Genomic DNA, 22,070 nt, shown 5'->3' with positions numbered 1-22,070 from the left:
GAAATTGTGCAAGAGAATGAAAGTAACAAGAACACAAAACATATGTGCACCGATTCACTCTTTGTGTTCGCTGCCTGCGCTGGGAATACGCTGGAAAATTTAATTATTACTGCGAGGAAGCAACCTGCAAATTAACATGTACACAAAGCACGTGTTTTTGATGAACAATTTGACTTATTTTATTACTAATGAAGCTAAGCTAACAAAGACACAAGCTGCTATTTACCTTAAAAGGGGACTGGGCTGACCTCCCTTAACTTCCGAGTCAAAGGTCTTGAGTGCACCCAGAGTTCATAATTTTACCCCTATTTATAGATTTTGGGCGGATCATGTCCATTTTTGCCAAAAGTCAACCCTAAATGAAAACACCCTTTGCTATAATTTACCTAGATTTTGGAACTGTGGCAGTGAACGACAAAATCTGTCAAATTTGGCCGCGGGACCTGTATAGAAATTTGCATAAAGGCTAAGTCGATGACGTAATGTTGTAAGCCTCACGCATGCTCAGACTGATCTACCATCACACAGCCCTCCTCCAAGACTTTAAAGTTCCAACTAAAGTCATTCTATGGTGAAAAACGTCTAATTTCAAACGAATTTGGTGAAAAGTACAAATACCTAACTTCCCTTATCCAATGCCCTCAGAACTGGCTGGGACAGGAATACCCAATTTGCAGCTATATATAGAAAGATACATTGCTCAGTTAAAAGTTTAATACACTTAAAAATGGTACTTAAAATTTCATTGCTTAAACTGGTGGATCATTCGTCACTCCAGGTAGGTTTATTACGTTTGAAACTCAGAAGTAGAATAATTGATGAAAGTGTCGGACTTGAACTATTTATGTCTATACTCTAACTGTCCGCAAAGGTAAATCCATTTAAACACAATTTTTCGTAATACAACTATTAAATTCTATTGAGTAAAACTGTGGTAATAAAGAGTCTGCGTTTCGAATGAAGAGTTCAAATGTCCATAAGGGTTTCACTTGTTCATGGAGGTAACGACATAAAATATCTTGTCAGGTAAAAATGTAATAACACTGTTTCCACTGATTGGATAAAAGTTGAACTGTCTACTAATACTATTATTAAATTTATTTATAACAAATAACGAGGCCGAGTTTCACATAAAAGTTCAAACCATGTAGTTGACTGCTGTGCGCGTGGAGGCCTTCTCCTTTCCTTTCTTGATGACCTTCCGGCCGTTGTTTGTGATGACAGACTTCAATGGGCTGACTCCTTTGGATGGTTGCTGCTTATGTGGTTTTCCTTTTGCAGACGAGTGGCTGTTCAGATAGTATACTCGATTGGTCACTACCTCAGACTTGATGGTGGTGTCTTAAGGTACCACCGTACAGTCAGGGTTTCAACCACTCAATTGACAGACTCTGATGACAATGTCATCAGTCTGTCGTTAATCAAGCGGTCTACTACCTCTGACCTACGGTGGACCGTCAGTCACGGATCAAACCGAGTGGGTCCATCCAGAGGAATCAGCCGAGGGGCTGCCCTTGGAGTAGATGGTCTGGGCGATCTCTCGTCTGTGGTGGTTGTGGTATGTTGTTTATCCAATGCATAGAGCGGAGCTAGTGAGTCTGGACGTTCTATGCCTATCTCATCTTCTAAGGATATTTCCCTCCGGGGACATTTACTTCTGCGTCTTTGGCGCCTCTGCATCTATGAGATTTCCATTGGTAAGTGTGGAAGACTCTTTCTTCGCACCCATCGCACACTCTCATTTTGTCGTCATCAACATGGTATCCGAGATTAATCTTTCTGTTGCATTAAAAGAAAGGAAATATGGAAGAACGATGATTAATCATTAACGTCGAATTATCTATTATGTTCAGCCTGTATGAATCAATTCATAACACAGGCATGAACATTTATAGTTTAAATGTTCACATCAAACTGAAGCTATGCATGTGAAGCTTGCTGTGCTGACATTACTCAGAGCGAAGAATTGAAGAAATGAAGTAGTAGTGCAAAGACGCCCCGATGAGAGTGCACCAAAACGTCTCTCATGGGTTCGGTTCACTGTTGACTGCACTGCTTGCGCATCGTCCAGTGACTCTTGCTGCGTGGTTTTGGTTTAGCTGGCCAAGGGCAGAGGCGCAAATCTCTGGGAAAACACGCAGAATTTCCGGCTACCCGTGCATGAATTGAAGAAATGAAGTAGTAGTGCAAAGACGCCCCGATGAGAGTGCACCAAAACGTCTCTCATGGGTTCAGTTCACTGTTGACTGCACTGCTGCATCGTGCTTGCGCATCGTCTAGTGACTCTTGCTGCGTGGTTTTGGTTTAGGGAAGAACACTACTATAAAGCAATAGCAAAAATATTCTGATATGGGTACTTAAGACACAAACTTAGTTTGCTTGGAGTTTGTTTTTATGTCATATGGCTTGTTACAAATGTGCCGCAAATTGCTGCCACAGGGCCAATGAGTGTAAGTCTTTAGGCAGGTGTAGCAATTGAAATGTCAGGCAAGATGGTCTTTTATAATAAGCATTTGAGTAAGATTCACCAGTACTTTCATTGGTGTTAAAATTGTGCACATTTGTCAATTTAAAGTTCACTATATTGGCACAAGACCACTAATTCACTTTCGGATTCGTTAGCCAAGAAGATAGTTTGGAAGCAAAATAGTGCAGACGTTGAAGTTTGTTGATACCTGCATGGATGCTTGTTTTGTAGTGAACAAAACTAATTTGAGTTTGTATTTCTTGACCTAGCACCCAAATTACACAAATTCAGCAAATGTGCAAATTAGCTTTTAATTGAAATGATCCTCCTAAATGTTTTTACACCGTTGCAGCTCAGGTATATGAAAATCTGTCACCAGTTTCATCAAATTTGAGAGTGTGTTTTTTGACATAGCACCCTATCTAATTACAAAAAAATCAACAAATATGCAAAGTAGCTAATAATTAACACGATCCTCCTAAATGTCTTTGCACACGGTTAGAGCTCTGGTTTATGAACATCTGTAACAAGTTTCATCAAATTTGAGTCAGTATTTCCTGACATATTACTGGTCCAGGAATTATGAAAATGCATTGGATATGCTAATTGGTAATTAATTTACACAATACCATAAATTCTTTTTCTGTGGTACAAGAGCTTTGTGTGACCAACATGTGATAATAAGCTTCATCAAATTTTGTGCAGTCTCTAAAGAAAATTAGGGCTCTTCAAATATCACTAATTATGCAAATTGCCATTAATTATGCATGCCGGACCCAAAATGTATGCTATTATGTATTATCGTTGTACAAAGTATGAAAGGAACTTGCTCAGGCATGTGTGAGATATCTGCGTTGACGGACAGACAGATAAACATATCCGAAGAACCCAAACCATAGGTCCCCTTGACTTCATCAAAGGGGACTTAACATGACACATTGCAAGTAAAATAAGGGAATGCAGCTCAACATATTGGCTATTATATCATACCAGTATATTGATGGTGCAAATACAGTGATCTGATTGGTCGAGACACGAAAAGAACAGTGGTATATTGGCGATATACCACGGCTGGCATACACGCGAGCTCTCAGCTTGAGCAAAAATCCGTTTATGACGTTCCACGCAAGAATTTCAATATACTGATATGATATAATAGCAATAAATCACACCCAGCAATGGTATACCACTCAATTTTGACCAGTTCACTTCATACTAGTATATGCACTCGCTATCACTTGTGCATATATGTCGTGAACTGGTCAAAATCTTGTGGTATACCATCGCTTTATTGCTTAATTAGATTATGTTTGGAGTTGTGTGGCTTAATGTTTTGTGGTTTGGTCTGATTATAGTGTACTTGTTTAGTGACTGTGTAAGTGAATAATATAGAAGCAAAATGTAACAATTGATCCAACTTGAAATGGCCTTTCAGAACTGCTGAATATGACCAAAAAGTTGCTGACATCACCAATTCTCCTGAAGGTTTTGCAATACACATTAATGTTTCGACATATAATTTTAACAATTTCATTATTATGTGTACCCTTGAATAATTAAGTGGGAAACTGTGGCACTATCATCAATAGGAATTCGCCTATATCACGCACCCACTAAATTTACGAATGCATTCAGTTCGTTTCAATAAACCACAATGTTTGTGAATTAGCAGATGACATCTGTTTTAGTTTACTTGAGTGAATGATACATGTACATCAATTGTTTTCATTATAACCTGCCTTAAAAAAGTCAGTAAATGAACAAAATCTGACAAAGTACGATAGAAAAGAATGCTGAAGCTACCAAAAGTGGTTGTTTGAATGAAAGTACGGTACATGCAGTCGACATTTACCATAGATGGAGTATATTTTGGAAGGTATAAACTACTCTTCTTTTTGAGTAATTTCTGTATAGTTTCCTAACAAAGGGAACATCACACCTCACCCTCTGCATCGCTAGACTGACCACACTGAGTTATAGTACGATAGGTTTGCTTTGAACTGTTGAGGATCTAAGAAAACATTGCTTTCTCTAAAGTTAAAATTTTTCTCCTTATCTGAAACTTACTGCTGATATACACAGCATCTGGATCACCCTTGGCCTTTGTGAATCTTAAATCACTACCGTACATAATAATTATTAATTCCTCTCAAAGTCACTGAAAACTTATGTGACTTTAAACATGAATCCAACTGATGCCAATGTACCGGTAAGTGACATTTTGATGTGTCAATTTATGAAAATAGCATTTCACTAGATTTACTACTATCACTTTTTACAAATGCCTACTAAGTGTCTGCCTACATGTACATGTGAACAGGCAATTTTCACATAATACCAAAACAACATATAAAGTGTTCAGAAAATACCAAGTACTAGCTTGACATGACTAGGAAGGTAACGGGGAGGCAACAAAAGACCAGCATAAAGCAAGTATTAGAATGGATTAAGTTGTGTCTAACTTTGCGTGTCTCTAAATTCATAATAGGCTTTTGAGACCAGTGCATGCATTCAGAAAAATCTAGTTCCTCCTGAGTTCTGAAAATGAAATATTTATACCAGAGTTCAATTTCTCTTCTTCTCATGCTGCAAACTAAATCTGCTGGAGGAACTCCTCAAATTTAGCGCACCCATCTGTTAAAGGTTCCGCTGGCTCGATATGAGGGCGATATGAATTCCAGATGTATCTACATGCTATCTCATGAATGGTTTAACTGGCTGGCACCACTGACAAGGGATTCACATTTTTATATGTTTCTGCACTTTCATCACAAGATTGCAGTTAAACAGGCCTAGGTTGCTTCAGCCTGCCTCTCATGGACATCACATTCCACTATCTGAATAAAGAAAACAAATAAAAGTGCTGTCAGTTATTATGTTCAACAGTTGATCACAATGATTAAAAATGACAAGTTATTAAAATTTCAACAATCTATATTAATCTTTAAGTGGTTAATTAGTTACTTAGTAAAAACTTCATGAAAGCAAATCACTGTCTGTGAGAATGCTTTCTCAGTTTTGTTCAGTCAACCGAGAGATATTTCCTTTATCAATGTATGATCTACAGTCACTCCCATATATGTTCTTGAAGTATTGTGTACTCTGATTCTGCAGGTTATATTTTTTAGATTAGGATTTAGATGCATGATCGGTAGTGGTTGAGTCCCTTTTGGACATCAGGGGCTAAAAGGGTCTTCTCTTTATGTTTTGAAACTTTAGTGAAGTTACTTCCCTCGTAAGATGCCATTAAATGGGTGAGTGAAAAGGGTTTTGATTGTTCTTGCGATGGCAATCTGATTCAGCCAATGATTCAAATAGGTTTGATATTGCCTTGCCAGCAAACACATGATCATTAAGTTATTAGCAAATACCATGAGCTCAGTTGTTAAAGAAATGACGCATGGCAGCATGGCGATGCATGGCAGCTAATTGTAACAATTGCTATATTCCCTGATACAAATTTGGAGAAAATGATCATTATACTTGTAAAAGTATCATCTTGAGTAATGTGGACAAAGCAATACAAAGTGGTTTATGAGAATTATCAATACCATCAAAAAATTCTCAGGTTATTTTAACATACTTATAAAAACTTCATTTCCTTATAATATCACTCATATTATCATACATAACAATCAAAGCGGAAGAAAAGGGAATAACACTTCTGAAAAAGTAATATTTTTTTAAAAAGTTATTAAAAACAAGTCATTGCCGATGACACATTCCCCACTTGTTTATGGTTACTTTGACTACAAGTTCTCAAAGAGGACAAAGTCCTGTTCATTAATTACATTACAGATGGGGCTTAATGACAGAGAATGCGATTGTAGTACAGTTCAACTATTGAATTGAACAAGTCATATTTAAAGACAGTATTGATGGGAAATTACGCAATAGTAATGGCAGTGACAGCCATACGAAACTAAATACCTCAGTGAATTGGGTGGTTCAATGTGCTACATGCAATCATTTATGAAAATTGTTTTTAAAATATTACCAGAGTACAAGCAGCTTCCAATAATTGATTTTAATATACAAAGAAAACATTGCCACCTACATGTACTGGTATAAGCTTGGTGTCGTTGATAGCGGAGCTAAACAAAAAGGAGCCGTGCATTATTTGAGGGACAATAACTTTGCATGGAGTATGTGCAAGGTACCTATGCACCAAATATCAAAGCAATCTGGCTTAAAGTTTGAGTTATAGCGTTTTGACAGAGTTGGGCATTTTTAAATCATTTGAATGATTTTGATACAAACAATAACATGTTTGTTTGAATGAAATAACATGTCCAGCCTGAAATGCATAACCACATCAAATATTGAGACGGTAGCAAGCTTATGTGGGCTGACACTTGGAATGGACCTGGTAATGTATTACCTTGAACGAAAATGATTATTGCACCAGTTTAATGTCATATTGGAGAAAATATGTGCCTCTTCGATGATGGCCATTGGTGGCCATATTGGATCATAATCATGAAACAAATAATACTGCACAAGCACAAGCATGTTATAGATTAGTGTTTTTCTGTCCCAACATTACATGAAATCGATTGAGACATGTCGTCAGGCGGCAATGGCATAGTATCACAAAAGAAATTGATGTGCACATGTATGACAAAGGTCAATGTCCTTGTACCAACTTTGAATAAAATCGATGAAGACATGTCTGATTTATGGCTCCAGGCATACAAAATCATTATAAAATGAACGCAAGGCGGCCATTTTGGATTGCATCATGAATTTACCAATCAATGTGCATATGAATGATATGTAGGTCAATGTCCTTGTTATATCTTTGAATGATATAGGTTGAAATATGTCTGAATTACATGGCTGGACATGAAAAAATTTTTACAAAATGGTCCCCACGCAGCCATATTGAATCTTATCGTGAAACAAATTGACATGCATATGCATCACATAGGTCAACGTCCGTGTGACAGCTTTGAATGATATTGGTTGAAATATGTCTGAGTTACAGCTCCAGATATAAAAATTGCAACAAAATGGCTAGATGCGGCATTATTTGATCGTCTCATGAAAGAAATCAAAGTCTACAGGTGCGACATCGGTCAATGTCATTGTACCATCTTTGAACGATATTGGTTGAAATACTGCGGCAGACAAAATGGCTGCCAGGCGGCCATATTCGATTGTATTCGATGAGCATATGTATGACATTAATGTCCTTGTATCAACTTTGAATGATATTGGTTGGACATACAGACAGACAGACAGCCATGATGGCAACATTAGCTCACATTTGTGAACATGTTAGCTAATATTGAATAAATATACATTTAATTTGCAATTGCAAAGCAAATTTGCATGAATAAATCCTGAATTTTGATATATTTTGAATAAAAAATGTTAAACTCATCTGCATATTGATGACACTAGCATGTTTATTTGAATGTAATCTTTGCTCCATCCTCCTATACATTAGATCATCAAATACTGAATTGAAACTTTCAAGTTTTGTAATTGATGAACAGAGCATATGTATGACATTAATGTCCTTGTATCAACTTTGAATGATATTGGTTGGACATACAGACAGACAGACAGCCATGATGGCAACATTAGCTCACATTTGTGAACATGTTAGCTAATATTGAATAAATATACATTTAATTTGCACTTGCAAAGCAAATTTGCATGAATAAATCCTGAATTTTGATATATTTTGAATAAAAAATGTTAAACTCATCTGCATATTGATGACACTAGCATGTTATTTGAATGTAATCTTTGCTCCATCCTCCTATACATTAGATCATCAAATACTGAATTGAAACTTCAAGTTTTGTAATTGATGAACAGACATTTCATGTATGATGCCATTTAGATAAACTTCAATGGTTCTGACTACAGTTGAAATGCTTGCATAAACACTTACTTGGCAGAAAACAATCTGTTGTTAACATTCCCAACTGAATGACCAAAAACTAATTGAAACCAACATTATCATACTTTTTGCCTGTCTAGTTGTACGAAGAATGGAACAGATGGTTGGGTAAATGTGGAAATATTGACCAACTGTTTAAACTCTGATGTAAAAAAAACTGTCAGCTGCCCCTGAGACATTGTTTACAAAACTCCTTTTCCACAAATAGCTTTGTTGTTAACCCCTAAGCTTAATTGTAAAACAATGAATTGAAATAACTGTGATAAATTTATCATTCATTTATCAAGACTCTATACACAACCTGCCCCAGAAAATGATGCACACAACCACTATCTACCGGTACTGACATACAGGTCATCTCACCATTGGTTACAAGTGTAACTATTTCTTGGTCCCTTGATTGACCACTGTCATGTTCACTTGTAACGAACAGTCACTAATGCAGCCTGCATACCAACATGAAGTCCTTCAACCCAACCACAACACTTATTCACACTGCCTGTATACCAACAGTCTGTGAATGCAGTCCTACAACCTAACCACAACACTCAGTCACACTGCCTGTATACCAACAGTCAGTGAATGCAGTCCTACAACCCAACCACAACACTCAGTCACACTGCCTGTATACCAACAGTCAGTGAATGCAGTCCTACAACCCATCTACAACACTCAGTCACACTGCCTGTATACCAACAGTCAGTGAATGCAGTCCTACAACCCAACCACAACACTCAGTCACACTGCCTGTATACCAACAGTCAGTTGGTACCCCCCCCCATTATACATACCCCTCTAAAATCAAACCTTCAGCGCCAACTTGACAATGAAGTGACCAACAGAATAAGTGAATTCAACATGATTGAACTGAAGTGTATGTCAATGAAATGCCGGTGTAGAGCAGGTGATGCTGCAAAGGCCTGGTACACGCCAAACAATATAGTGCTATATTTTTATGTTTTTGTGCACTGAAATCTAAAAAAAAACACCCCCAATTCCCCCCCCCGCCCCCGCCCAACCACAGACATTGCATTAAACTTGTGAGTTTTTTAATTATCTATGGTCCCTTAGTAAGTTCTGAGACATGTAATAGTATGTCAAAGGTCATAAATTTCTCTTTCAAAAATTGGGAAACAATTATCTACTCTTACACAGATCAATACCCAACGACCAAACCTCAAGAAATGTAGTTGCTTAGATACACAAAGTAGATCAAATGTCATTGAAGGTCATAACAAATGTAGTTTCATCACATAAAACTCACTGACTGTTGGCTTTTATATTGTATTTCATTGTTATAGTGAGTTTGGTGTAAATGGCATTATGGCTATATATCAAACTGTGGCCAGTTGAAATGTATATTCTGTCATACTCTGTCTCTAACTAATCATGATATGTGGAAAATTTCAATCAAATAGCTTATTCGTTTCTCAGAAGGAGAAGTTTGAATATTTTATGTTTATGATAAGTTGTCAGACTAAAATGAAGTCATTGAAAGACTGGGACAGAGAAGGATAGTATTTCTGAATACAGTAAGGATAAGAACAGTCTTTTCAGTGCAGATATCAGAGATATGAGTGATGGACAGTATAATCTCTCCAGAATACAGTGATGCCGATGATACAGACTAAACGTTCAGTTACTGATCAGCCATAATATTGGATATGGGCAGAAGGCCAGTGTTTCCATAACATACCAGTACATTTAATGGGTGAAAGACAACATTATAGTGCAGAATATGGTGAAGGCTGATTAATTTCACTGCAGAATAGGGTGAAGGACAGGTTTGCCACAGAATAATACGAAATAGGATTTTTTGAAACTCAGAAATTGATTTGCTGATATTTTAGTGATTACAAGGGAAGCCTGGTAATCTAGTACCGGTATATATACATGTGAGCAGACAATCACATGCGGCAAAATACAAGATAAAAACGATGGTTTCAACCTGGACTCGAACCCACAACACACGGCACCCAATCACCTAGCGCAGAGGAAAACAGACGAACCGCTCGACTAAATCCCCAATCTTAAAAGATTGGCTCAATATCCGAGCTAAGGATGTTACAATTCTGACTGCACCCTCTCCACTCTCTGTAGAGTTCGTGAAGCACTCACGCTAGCACACACACTATCATACATTCACACAAACTATATCGAAGCGAAGCAATGAATACAACGCTTTACACCGGACGGAAGATAGCCTTGGGGACAATTTTGTCCACCAGCTAAAATGTAGACATTGAGAAGCATGGAATCCAAACATCCTTTCACTTGTTTATTTATGATATCTGTGATTATTTCCAATGAAGACATGTATATATACACACAGTCCCTCAAAACAGTCACATCTCCATATAAAAACCTTTCACTGCAACCTGACTGATCAATTGATCACAACACTGCTGTTCATACCTGAACATTGCCTGATTACCTGAACTCACTAGATGATCAAATCAGTCAGTCAATAATTCATGATATAGATGTATTTGTGAAATACAACACACTGCTTTATGATTAAACTAACAGTGTGTACTGCAAATGAAACAAAAACAGCGGAAAACCTTATGTACATAAATCTCAAAACTTCTCTAAAAGATGACTCAAGTCCAGAGGATCATGGGAGTATGATAGAAGCCAATGGGGTGGGAGCAGAAAAGATGATGAAGCATACCGGTATTTAGGGTATGACAAGGTACTCAGGCCAAGGGGATCATGGTGACATGACCAGAGCCTGGTAGGAGTTACTGGTAGACAAGTGAAGAACGAAACCAACAATGAGACAAGGGACGAAGACAGGTGACTCGAAAACCAAGGGTATAATTGTGATATGATATGAGCCTGGGGGAGTCAGACTGGTGGAATATATATGAAAAAAAAACAAACTCCAGGTATAGACAGATGACTCAAGCCCTGAGGGGATCACTGTGATGTGATATCAGCCTGGGTGGTCAGACTGGAGGGAACAGAACAGATGAACAAAACAGGCGACAAAGCATGTGTCGGGTATGATAGGGGACTCAGGCCTAAGGGATTGTAATGATATAATACAAGCATGGGAGAATTCAGACAGGTGGAGAACAGAACAAACGGTGAACATGCGTGATATGATATGAGCCCAGGGAAGACCAGACAGGTGGTGACTGGAACAGACTGTGACAAACCCACAGGTAGAGGCACGTGACTCAAGCCCTGGGGACCATTTTGATGTGATACAAGCTAGGGGTGTTAAACAGGTGGACATATGGAACAGATATTGCAAAATGTGTGGGGTATAGACAGGTGACTAAAGTAGCCCATGATCACTATGATATGATACATGACCACCTGTATTGGAGAAGTCAGACAGGTGGATAACTGCAGACTATGAAAACATGCATGGATTGAATAGTGTCATGATACCAGCATAGGGGCAGACAAATGGACAACGGTACAGAAACTGAAACACGTACCCCACAGGTTTTGACTGGTGAGTCGAACCCAGGGTGACATGCATGGGATAGAGTAGAGTATGTGACTGGGGCCCAGCGTGCCAGAGAGAGTCAGACAGATGGAGAGAAATCAGACATTGATCGAACAGAGAGGATCATGGTTGTGTAATTTGACGAAGATGGGTAGATCTAATCAACAGAGAAATGTGTATGGGTAAAGAGATGGACCTGGAACCCGGGGGATCATGGTGGTGTGTTATGAGGCCGAGGGAGATGGAGAGTGCATGGTGTGTGGTGGGTGATTTGAGTCCCAGGGATCATTGTGATATGATATTCATGAGTAGACAGGTGGAGGTATGGTGATTAAGGAAATGAAGTGAATAAACATCTTAAAGAAGTTAACTGAACAGGCAAAGTCAAAAGTCACTATTAACTGGAAGAATGTCAGTACACACAAAGCAATGTCTCTTCAAAAGCATGTTGCCATCAATGGAAGTGCAAAGTCAATGGTAGCAGGAAATGTCAGTTCCTGGGAAGCAAAGTCCTGCAATGAGCATGTTATCATCAGTGGAATGCACAATGTGAGGAAACTGATGTACAGATATAAAGGCAGTTATGAGAAATTACTAGAAAACTGCAATACTGCTAAGTGAATGACAAAAGAAAAAGTCTATATTCCACTGCATTGAAAAGCCTGAAGGAAAAAACGTTCCTCCAGTCACACTGATTTGCAACTGAAGTAATGTAAATTGTGTGTTTTCGGTGCTGCCATTATGATGTTTGTGGTAACATATTAAAAACAGAGATGGGTCTGCTGACTGAAATGTTATATGGACGGTGAGTGAGTTCACTAGCAGGTAGACACCGAGCCATGCAGACTCAAAAATAAGATTCATGCACCGGCTTATTGCACAGGCATTGGTACGAGAATTCCTGGAGGGTCGCAGACACTAGCAAATGTATTTGTGTGCTTCAAGAAATGAAGACAGAGTTAATAGGGCAGATATTGATTCCATTCCAAGTAAGTGCATATTGAGTCAGTGACGACTTGTTGAAATGAGTCTGTTTTACATCCTGGTGTTAACTGCCAGTTAATGGGGTTGCCTAGCAACAGGACAAAGTGTTCTCTGTCACAGAACAGCACAAAGTTCTCATACTCACAAGTTGTAGCAGAAAAGGAACGATGATATTTGTGGGATTGTCGGCATGAGTGGTGCTGCACAGTGTTTGCTTCCTGGGAATGGTGCATTAGTTCTGAAGTGGTGCATCTGAAAACAAGAACAAAGAATCAGAAATGGTGTAAAAAATGCCAGATGTATCTTCTCTGTACAAAAAGCAAATTTTATGCAAGTCTAAACTGTGCAATAAATGCAATGCTGGGGAAAACACTTTTGCAGGCTGGCCATATCAACACACTAAAGAGGGGCTGGATGATGTTAAGTACATTGTAAACCAGGAGACAGCCAAAGTAACACAAGCAGCAAACAACTGAATAAACTCAGCAAATGCTAGTGAATTTGATCTCCCAATGCATTTCTTATTTCCAACACAAAATGTGAGTTGGGCCTTATACTGGTAGTAGCATGGGAAAAAAGGAGACATTGAGTTTTCATTATCAATAAGTTCTTACAGACTTGAACATGCCACCAAGATGGCCAGCAAAGAGCACCTAACGACGCACAGTACTGTAGATTTCCATAATTCATTGCAATTTGTATCCTCGGAGATACCTGAGTGAAGTCTACTATGTCTCCCATGTGTAGACAAATTCACAGACTATTTATCAAAATTTTGAAAATGTACTTTTATGCACACCATTCTTCTCAATTCTCATTTTAAATAATTTGGAAAATTATGCATTAAATTGAGAGAGGAGATAGCATTTTGTGAAATTTGCCAGAGATTGTGTCCTCAGCCATACAGAATAATGTGATGGAAAGTAGGGAGACTAGTTGCACCTGTTTTATGAAAGAAAAGGATATTGATTTTTTGCAATGGAAGTGACAAAAGAAATTGCATGCTAAGTTTTCTCAGTACTGTATTTATTCATTGATGTCAAAATTATCACCATAACACTTGAACATGCCTAGGAGCTTGAGGGTAGCCAAGGACAACAGAGTACACTGAAGTTTTTATAGAGGTTAGAATTTCACTTGTGTATTCCTTCCCCAACAAAACGACCTATTTTTAGGCTCGGCCAGACGTGTACGTGTATCAGGCTGAGAACATGTAACCCTAAGTGTTATTGTGATAATTTGACATCAATGAATAAATGTATGTCTGTCGCTATGTTTTCGTTTTCAAAAATGTAATCTTCATTGAAATCAGTGAACTGGAATAAAAGTTATGGAACACTGTCTCAGATTTCTTTTCCTTTGAGTTTTCATATGAATAAAATCTGATAAAATACTCCCCAAGTGCCACCAAATAACACCATTTTAATCTCTGTTTTTCAAAAGCTCCAACGGCAGGAGGGGGGACACCCGCATTGCACCGTATCGCACCATGTCTTTGCCCTCTTGTAAAAAAATCCTGGTGAGAACACTGTTTTCTGTTTTATAAGTTCACTCTAGCCTCTTATGATAAAACTATTCTAGGAACAAAGAAACTGCATATACAATAAAACATTAAAGTTTTAGAATGGTGACATCATTAAACTGTTGAATCGTGCGTGTGATATGTTAAATTAGCAGCAATAGCCATATTCACCCCTTTTCAATACAACATTGACTGGACAACCCAGACACCAATGGCCATATTCACCCCTTTTCAATACAACATTGACTGGACAACCCAGACAGTAATGGCCATATTCACCCCTTTTCAATACAACATTGACTGGACAACCCGGACAGTAATCGGCCATATTCACCCCTTTTCAATACAACATTGACTGGACAACCCAGACAGTAATGGCCATATTCACCCCTTTTCAATACAACATTGACTGGACAACCCAGACAACAATGGCCATTTTCACCCGTTTTCAATACAACATTGACTGGACAACCCAGACAGCAATGGCCATATTCACCCCTTTTCAATACAACATTGACTGGACAACCCAGACAGTAATTGGCCATATTCACCCCTTTCAATACAATATTGACTGGACAACCCAGACAGCAATGGCCATATTCACCCCTTTTCAATACAACATTGACTGGACAACCCAGACAGCAATGGCCATACTCACCCCTTTTCAATACATCCCCGGCGAAATGTCAACTGTGATGTACCATGATCAACAGGGTATTTGATGGTTTTTGATGTTTGACCATGAACTACCTTGGTTGGCTATGATATGAGACCACAGTAAGCAGTCAAATATCTTGGTCTATCACAGTTGACCACGGTCTATCATTGCAGATCTGTTCATGATTGTCGGCAACCATGGTCAACCATGTTATTTGATGACTGATTATATTTCTGACCATCGTTATCAATGATAAACTATGGTTGACCATTGTCCTAGAATGACCAATTTTCTTGATGACCATGTTTTAAATTTTTATTTTGGTTAAATTGTAATATTGCAAAATTCTCTTCAATAAATAATAAAGAATATTTTCAGGCAGAATGAACACATGTGTCCAATGATGAAGACAACAGGATACCAAATATCATAATCACTCAATAAATAAACAAAATCGAAGTAAGTTATAGGTGGTATGTACTGTAAATTACCACATAATCCTTAAGAAAAAGAAAAGTCAAAGAATTAATGATTTGAGAAATACTATTTTTTGAAAAAAAAATTAGATAGGTCAATTTGTGGATTGCACAAATTTATCAAACCATTACCTTGGAATATGAAATAAATGTACTGAAAAACATCAATGCATGAAGGTTATTTCTCTGGACATTAATGTTTTTAAATGATAAGTTTCAAAAAGCCGTGACGAATTTCAGGAAAAGAAACTACAATTTTTTTGTTTGGTTTACAAGTCATACCACTGAATAGCTGCAAAGTAGCCCATGGGCCCTGTTCAAGGTTTTTCTGTGTTGCCGTGTAGCACCGAGTACTAAATAAGGCCATTGCCTCAGTCATGTGTCGATCAGAAAGTGTTACTGTCCTAGGTGATACATGCAAACACATTTAGAAAGGTAATTGGCTTAAAATCTGACTACTCACGATCGTTACTTGCATAATCATACATGTCGGAAGGCCATAGAGGTACACTGACTGATTTATAGTGTATAAAAGTTGGCATGAAAGTAATATACTCTCCCATTCTCGCAAAACTTAAATGTTTGAAAAAGAAGAGGCAGCAGCCAGGAGGTCACAGGTCAAACAGATCATCATGTATTCGAACTTTGACCTTACAACATCACGTGTTGTAAAACAAGACTTCTGATTGGCCAATTTTGCCAAGGTTGCCATTTTGAATTCCAGTGTTGGAATATGTGAGTCTGGATAATCATTCACTCCATTAAGCCACGGTTTTTGGGAGAAATCGTCGATTACTTCTCTCAGTCGACGATGAAGGGAACACAGAAGAGGTTTAGGAGAACAACTGTAATGATTGAAGGACGTTGTTGCCTGCGTTAGACACTTAGAGTTTATGTTTACAAGTTAAACTTCGATCAGTGGATGTCCGTTATTTACAGTGTAATGGCCGGCCATGGACATGTTGAATTTTCCAGCCTTTTCGTGACGTTTCAACTGAGAGTTTGCTACTTCGACACTTTCCACACCTTAGGGGACTATTTCAAACCAACCACTGTTCTTTGAGAAGTTGAGAACATATGGCGACAAGAAGTGATCTCTGTTCATATCGATTATGGATTGGTATGGTACTTATGGTAGCAACTCTACTGCATGCAGTGCATAGGAATAACATAGTATAAATCGGACATGATACAGTTTTATTCTCGTCTCAGGTGCCGATCATTCGATGTCTTAATGATGGAACAAATGTTTTCGGACTTGATACAACTACTCTCTTTCCAAGTAGTGCGGGTGGTGGCATGGTTTGTACTGTGATTCATTTCTTTTGCAAGTTTTACTGTTCATCAGCTCTTACCATGAAGGACACCACAGACTCAGCTGATCCTGATTTTTACATGTAGCAATTGAACATTGTTTTACCATGATGCCTTGTTTATTTTGGCTGAAACTCAACATCTAATGATAAAACATCAAATCAAAGTTCTCATGTTTTCCATGTACACTTCATTTTCAGGAAAGGCATTTTGAAATATATAAAGTGAAATTTATTTGTCAACAAACTACATGTAACAAAAATTGCAAAGTTTTTGAATAAGTTTTTCATAGTTAAATTTTTATATCTATATGTGAATTTAACATGACATTTTTTAACTGATCAGTTTCCATTTGATACACATTTTAAATATTTTGATCTGTTGATCTTACCATTCCAGGTCTTTCAAAGGACAGATTTTGCATTTTTTGTGTATTCCATTATCAGATTGCACTTGTTATTAGTACGTGTAATCAAAAAAAGATATCAACAAAAGTACCAAGAATTTATAATCATTATTCTTCTAACACTAAATTCAATATTGATATAAACAGTTACATGTACTCGTTAAAAATTTGTGATGTTTCACTTTGTGATGACGTATCTGTATAATCTGTCAAAGCATTTTTAAACAGACAGAATTTATCAACAGACTTTCATGTATAATTCATTTCCTAAAATGTTGGTTATTCTTCCAACATATATAGATATGTTTTCTACTAACATTAATATTTTGCATTCAGTATCCAGTATAATAGATCAAAGTACAAACGTTTTATTTTGTATCTAACTAATATTTACAATGAAAACATATATTTAACAGCTCATTTCATGTTGAAACTACAATTATTGTATGTTCATAATAGAAGAGATATTTGTTTTATTGTACAGTAATATATTGTTTTTTTAATGAAACATTTATTGCCTGAGAAGGTTTTTCTTTTACAGTCAAGTGTGATTGAATGTGTCCACTGGAATGAAGACGTGTTTGAAGTATATCCTCTCAACTTTTTCATGGCTGTTCAGACCTTCTGGCATCTGTATACATGACTCCAAGGTGAATTTTAGAATCTGCTGCTCACAAGGTAAACGTATCAAAAGAGTTACTGGGTACTGGGTACATTTATATGTCACTTTTGAAAACTATCATTTGTATACAATACAGGGGAAGAAGCAGCACAATGATGTCATGTACCACATGCTGACTGTCAGAATTGCTGTGGAAAAGACAATGTCAGGATTTACAATAATCTGAATACCGTGAAATATTACAGGTAGTGTGTATGCTGTTGTTGAGCCAGTAGTTACCATGCCTTTCATATGAACCCGCCTCCTAATCTTCATGCACACTCCATACAAACAAACACAATTTAACTTCTACTTCTCTGTGCAAATATATATTTTTTACTATTGCCCAAACTTGGTGCAAAGTTCATAACACTCTTAAAAACCATGGTCACCTGTCATTGACCACGGTGGTGGCTGTGGTTGATCATGATTTACCATGAGTTTTGGCCATATTTGACCATGTTAGACCATAGTAATTTGTGCCATTTAACAAAATGGTCGTCTATGGTTGACCGCTGTCATATAGCCATGGCTGACCATGGTTTTTGGCAATGGTTGACGATGGTAGACCATAGTAATTGTGCAATTTAACAAACATGGTCGTCAATGGTTGACCATGAATTAACATGGTACACCATGGTCATATGACCATGAACTAACATGTTAGTTCCTGGTTGACCATGTTCACTTTCGCCTGGGATCATTGACTTGACAAACACTACAACATTGTGAAGACCCCATCAAAATTCTAGAAATACTGTAGAAATTAAAACAGATGTCAGAATTCACTGGACAAATGGTAAAGACACTGCCTTTGCTTCACAAAAAAAAATCCTACATAATTGTAGCATATTACACCAAAGATTTGTTGAGATACAGAATAATTACCCAAGTTCATTAATTGTGCAAATTAGTAATTAATTCAGAATTGAAATTCTCTGGACCAAATGCAGTGACACTGCCATTGTTTCCCTTACATTCCAAAACAATTGTTGTACATTCTACTCAACCATTATTGAGATACAGCCTGAAATTCTTTAATTATGCAAATCAGTGATTACCACAGACATAAAATACAACAGACAGCAGGCAATAAAACTTGGATGGCTTCAGCAACAATATGACAAAATTGTAGCATATTGCAACAAACTATTATTGAGATATTGCCTAATTATCTTCTAAATTCATTAATTATGTAAATTATCACTTACCACAGAGATAAAATTCACATAACACAAAGCAATGACACTGCCATGGCTACTGTAACAATTCAACAAGATTGTAGCTTTTTAAATTGCACCATTAATGAGGTACAGCCTAATAACCAAATTCATTAATTATGCAAATAAGTAATTATCAAAGAGATAAAATCCACTAGACAAGTGGCAATAACACTGCCAGGGCCTCACTAACAATTCCACAAAACTGTGGCATATTACACCCAACCACTTTTGAGATACAGCCTAATTACCAAAGTTCATGAATTATGCAAATAAGTAATTATCAAAGAGATAAAATCCACTAGACAAGTAGCAATAACACTGCCAGGGCCTCACTAACAATTCCACAAAATTGTGGCATATTACACCCAACCACTTTTGAGATACAGCCTAATTAGCAAAGTTCATTAATTATGCAAATAAGTAATTATCACAGAGATAAAATCCACCAGACAAGTGGCAATAACACTGCCAGGGCTTCAGTAACAATTCTGCAAAATTGTGGCATATTACACCCAACCACTTTTGAGATACAGCCTAATTACCAAAGTTCATGAATTATGCAAATAAGTAATTATCAAGGAGATCAAATCCACCAGACAGGTGGCACCAAAACTGCCATGGCTTCAGTAATAATTCAGCAAAATTTAGCAAACTACGCTGATTATTTATTGAGATATTGCCTAATTACCAAAGTTCATTAATTATGCAAATAGGTAATTATCACAGAGATAAAATCCACTGGACAAGTGGCAATAAAACTGCCAGGGCCTCACTAACAATTCCACAAAATTGTGGCATATTACACCCAACCACTTTTGAGATACAGCCTAATTGCCAAAGTTCATTAATTATGCAAATAAGTAATTATAAAAGAGATAAAATACATCAGACAAAAGGCAGTGACACTGCCATGGCTTCATAACAATTCTGCAAAATTGTAGCAAACTACACAGAACAATTATTGAGATATTGCCTAATTACCTATATTCATTAATTATGCAAATTAGTTGATAATAGTAAAATTTAAATTATCACTCAACCCTAAACAATACAAAATAATTTTCTTTAGTGATCAGTGTGACAACTACAAAATTCACAAACAGATGAAAAATACATAAACCTGTCTGAAATTTATGTTTAGGGGTGAAAAATAATTAATTATGCAAATTAGTAATATTTGTAAAGTAATAAATTATTTATTTGTGAAGAACTTTGCAAGAATTTGTCAGTTTCATTTCAAAAGAAATCGTTATAAGGCAGTTTATTGTTTTATCAGCTGTTGACCTTTGACCTACATTTGCAAATTGATATCTTATAGGGAAACCCCTACCAGACACTATCAGGTCATTGTCAAGGCGTGGTGAGAAACCAGGAGAAGTCTTGAGACCACGGGGATTGACAATAAACCAGAATGGACATGTAGTTGTCAGTGACATTGGAGATGAAGACAGTGACCAGCCTGGCAGTGTGAAGACAGTAACAGCAGACACTGCACAGATTCTAACATCTGTCACAGTTCATGGCTTACCTCACAGATTTAGACCATGGCACACAAAAATGGCAGACAATGGTGACTATTACACAGCCGATGATGGCAACAAATGTATTGTAGTGAGTGATGCAAAGAGTAAAGTGAAACAAATAATAGCAATGGGTAAACTGAAAGACCCCACTGGTGTATTTGTTGATAAAGACAGAAATGTTTTCATAGCAGACTACAGTGCAAACTGTGTAATCAAATGTAATGGTGATGGGGACATTATTTCAAGTCAACAACTCAGTAGGCCCTGGTCTCTGACCATGAATAGCAAATATCAACTCATAGTGTCATGTCGTGGTGATGAAAATTGTATCTATGTTTTGGACAGTAATCTTGAAATATTGAATCAATTTGGAAGTGATCACTTAGAGGAACCATATGGAGTTACAGTTGACAATGCAGACAATATTTATGTGGCAGATTATTTTGAGAAGATAGTGAAATTTGATAGACAGGGTGAATACCAGGAAACTGTAACTGTAGATGTAAACCCTTATGACATTGCAGTGTTTACAGACGGTAGAATAGTTTTTAGACGGTAGAATAGTTTATTCAGATTGGGTTTCCACTGTCAAGGTCATTTACAAGTAAGAAATGTGAGAAGACAGTCAATGCAAATATTGCAGCAAATTACAACTTGTACAACTGAACAACCTACAAACACATCACCACCACAACTGACACAATGTCCACCGTTTTCATCAAAACGCACCATTTTTTGTCAGCCAAGTTGGGGTTAGAATTTCACGTTATGATGTAAGGAAATGACTCCAAGTGGAATTGAAGTCATTGCTTGAAAGTTTATATTATTTTCAGAGTCAACTTTTTGGAAATTGTGAAAAAAATTTAATTCTACTTGTTTTGAAGCCATTGAACAATGTCAATAATTTCATTTTTCTCAGAAACTGTTGATATTTTCCTAGTCATGTTGGGGTTAGAATTGTCCTCTGGAAGTAAGGAATCCAATAATGTTAAAAATAAAGTCATTGGTTGAAGTTTTGTATATTTTTAAAGACAATATTTTTGGAAATGTAAAGGAATGGCCATCTTGTTTGTTTTGGAATGAAGCCATTGTTTGACATGGAGTTAACTAATAATTTCATTTTTCTCTAAAACTATTCATATTTTCCTGGTCATGTTTGGGTTAGAATTTCTCGTCTGGATGTAAGGAATTCAGAAATATAAATATTTAATTCGTACAGTGAAATTTTGTATTATTTTTCAGTTAACATTTGTGAAATTATCAATTGTATTGTGTTTGTCTTGATTCATTGTTTAACCTGATCAATGTAAAAAATTTCATTTTTCTCAGAAAATATTCACATTTTCCTGGCCATGTTGGGTTAGAATTTTACCTCTTGATGTAATTAAGTTCATATAATAGAAATCAAAGTGATCGGTTGAAATTTTCATATTTTTACAGAATACATTTGTTAATTCTG

At 36.9% G+C, this 22,070-nt stretch overlaps 1 protein-coding gene across 1 annotated transcript in view; it reads left to right on the top strand.

The window, feature by feature from the left end:
• LOC139128221 (uncharacterized) overlaps positions 1-21,170 on the top strand; it is a 39,921-nt gene extending 18,751 nt beyond the window's left edge. Inside the window, exon 9 of the mRNA XM_070694041.1 lies at positions 20,407-21,170. Within this exon, the coding sequence (XP_070550142.1) occupies positions 20,407-21,170 (764 nt within the window). The remainder of the gene's footprint in view (positions 1-20,406) is intronic.
• The last annotated feature ends 900 nt before the right edge of the window (positions 21,171-22,070 follow it).

This window comes from Ptychodera flava, chromosome 3 (assembly GCF_041260155.1).
Source record: "Ptychodera flava strain L36383 chromosome 3, AS_Pfla_20210202, whole genome shotgun sequence".
Classification (NCBI taxonomy): Eukaryota; Metazoa; Hemichordata; class Enteropneusta; family Ptychoderidae; genus Ptychodera; species Ptychodera flava.
This window is presented reverse-complemented; position numbering and strand designations above follow the sequence as displayed.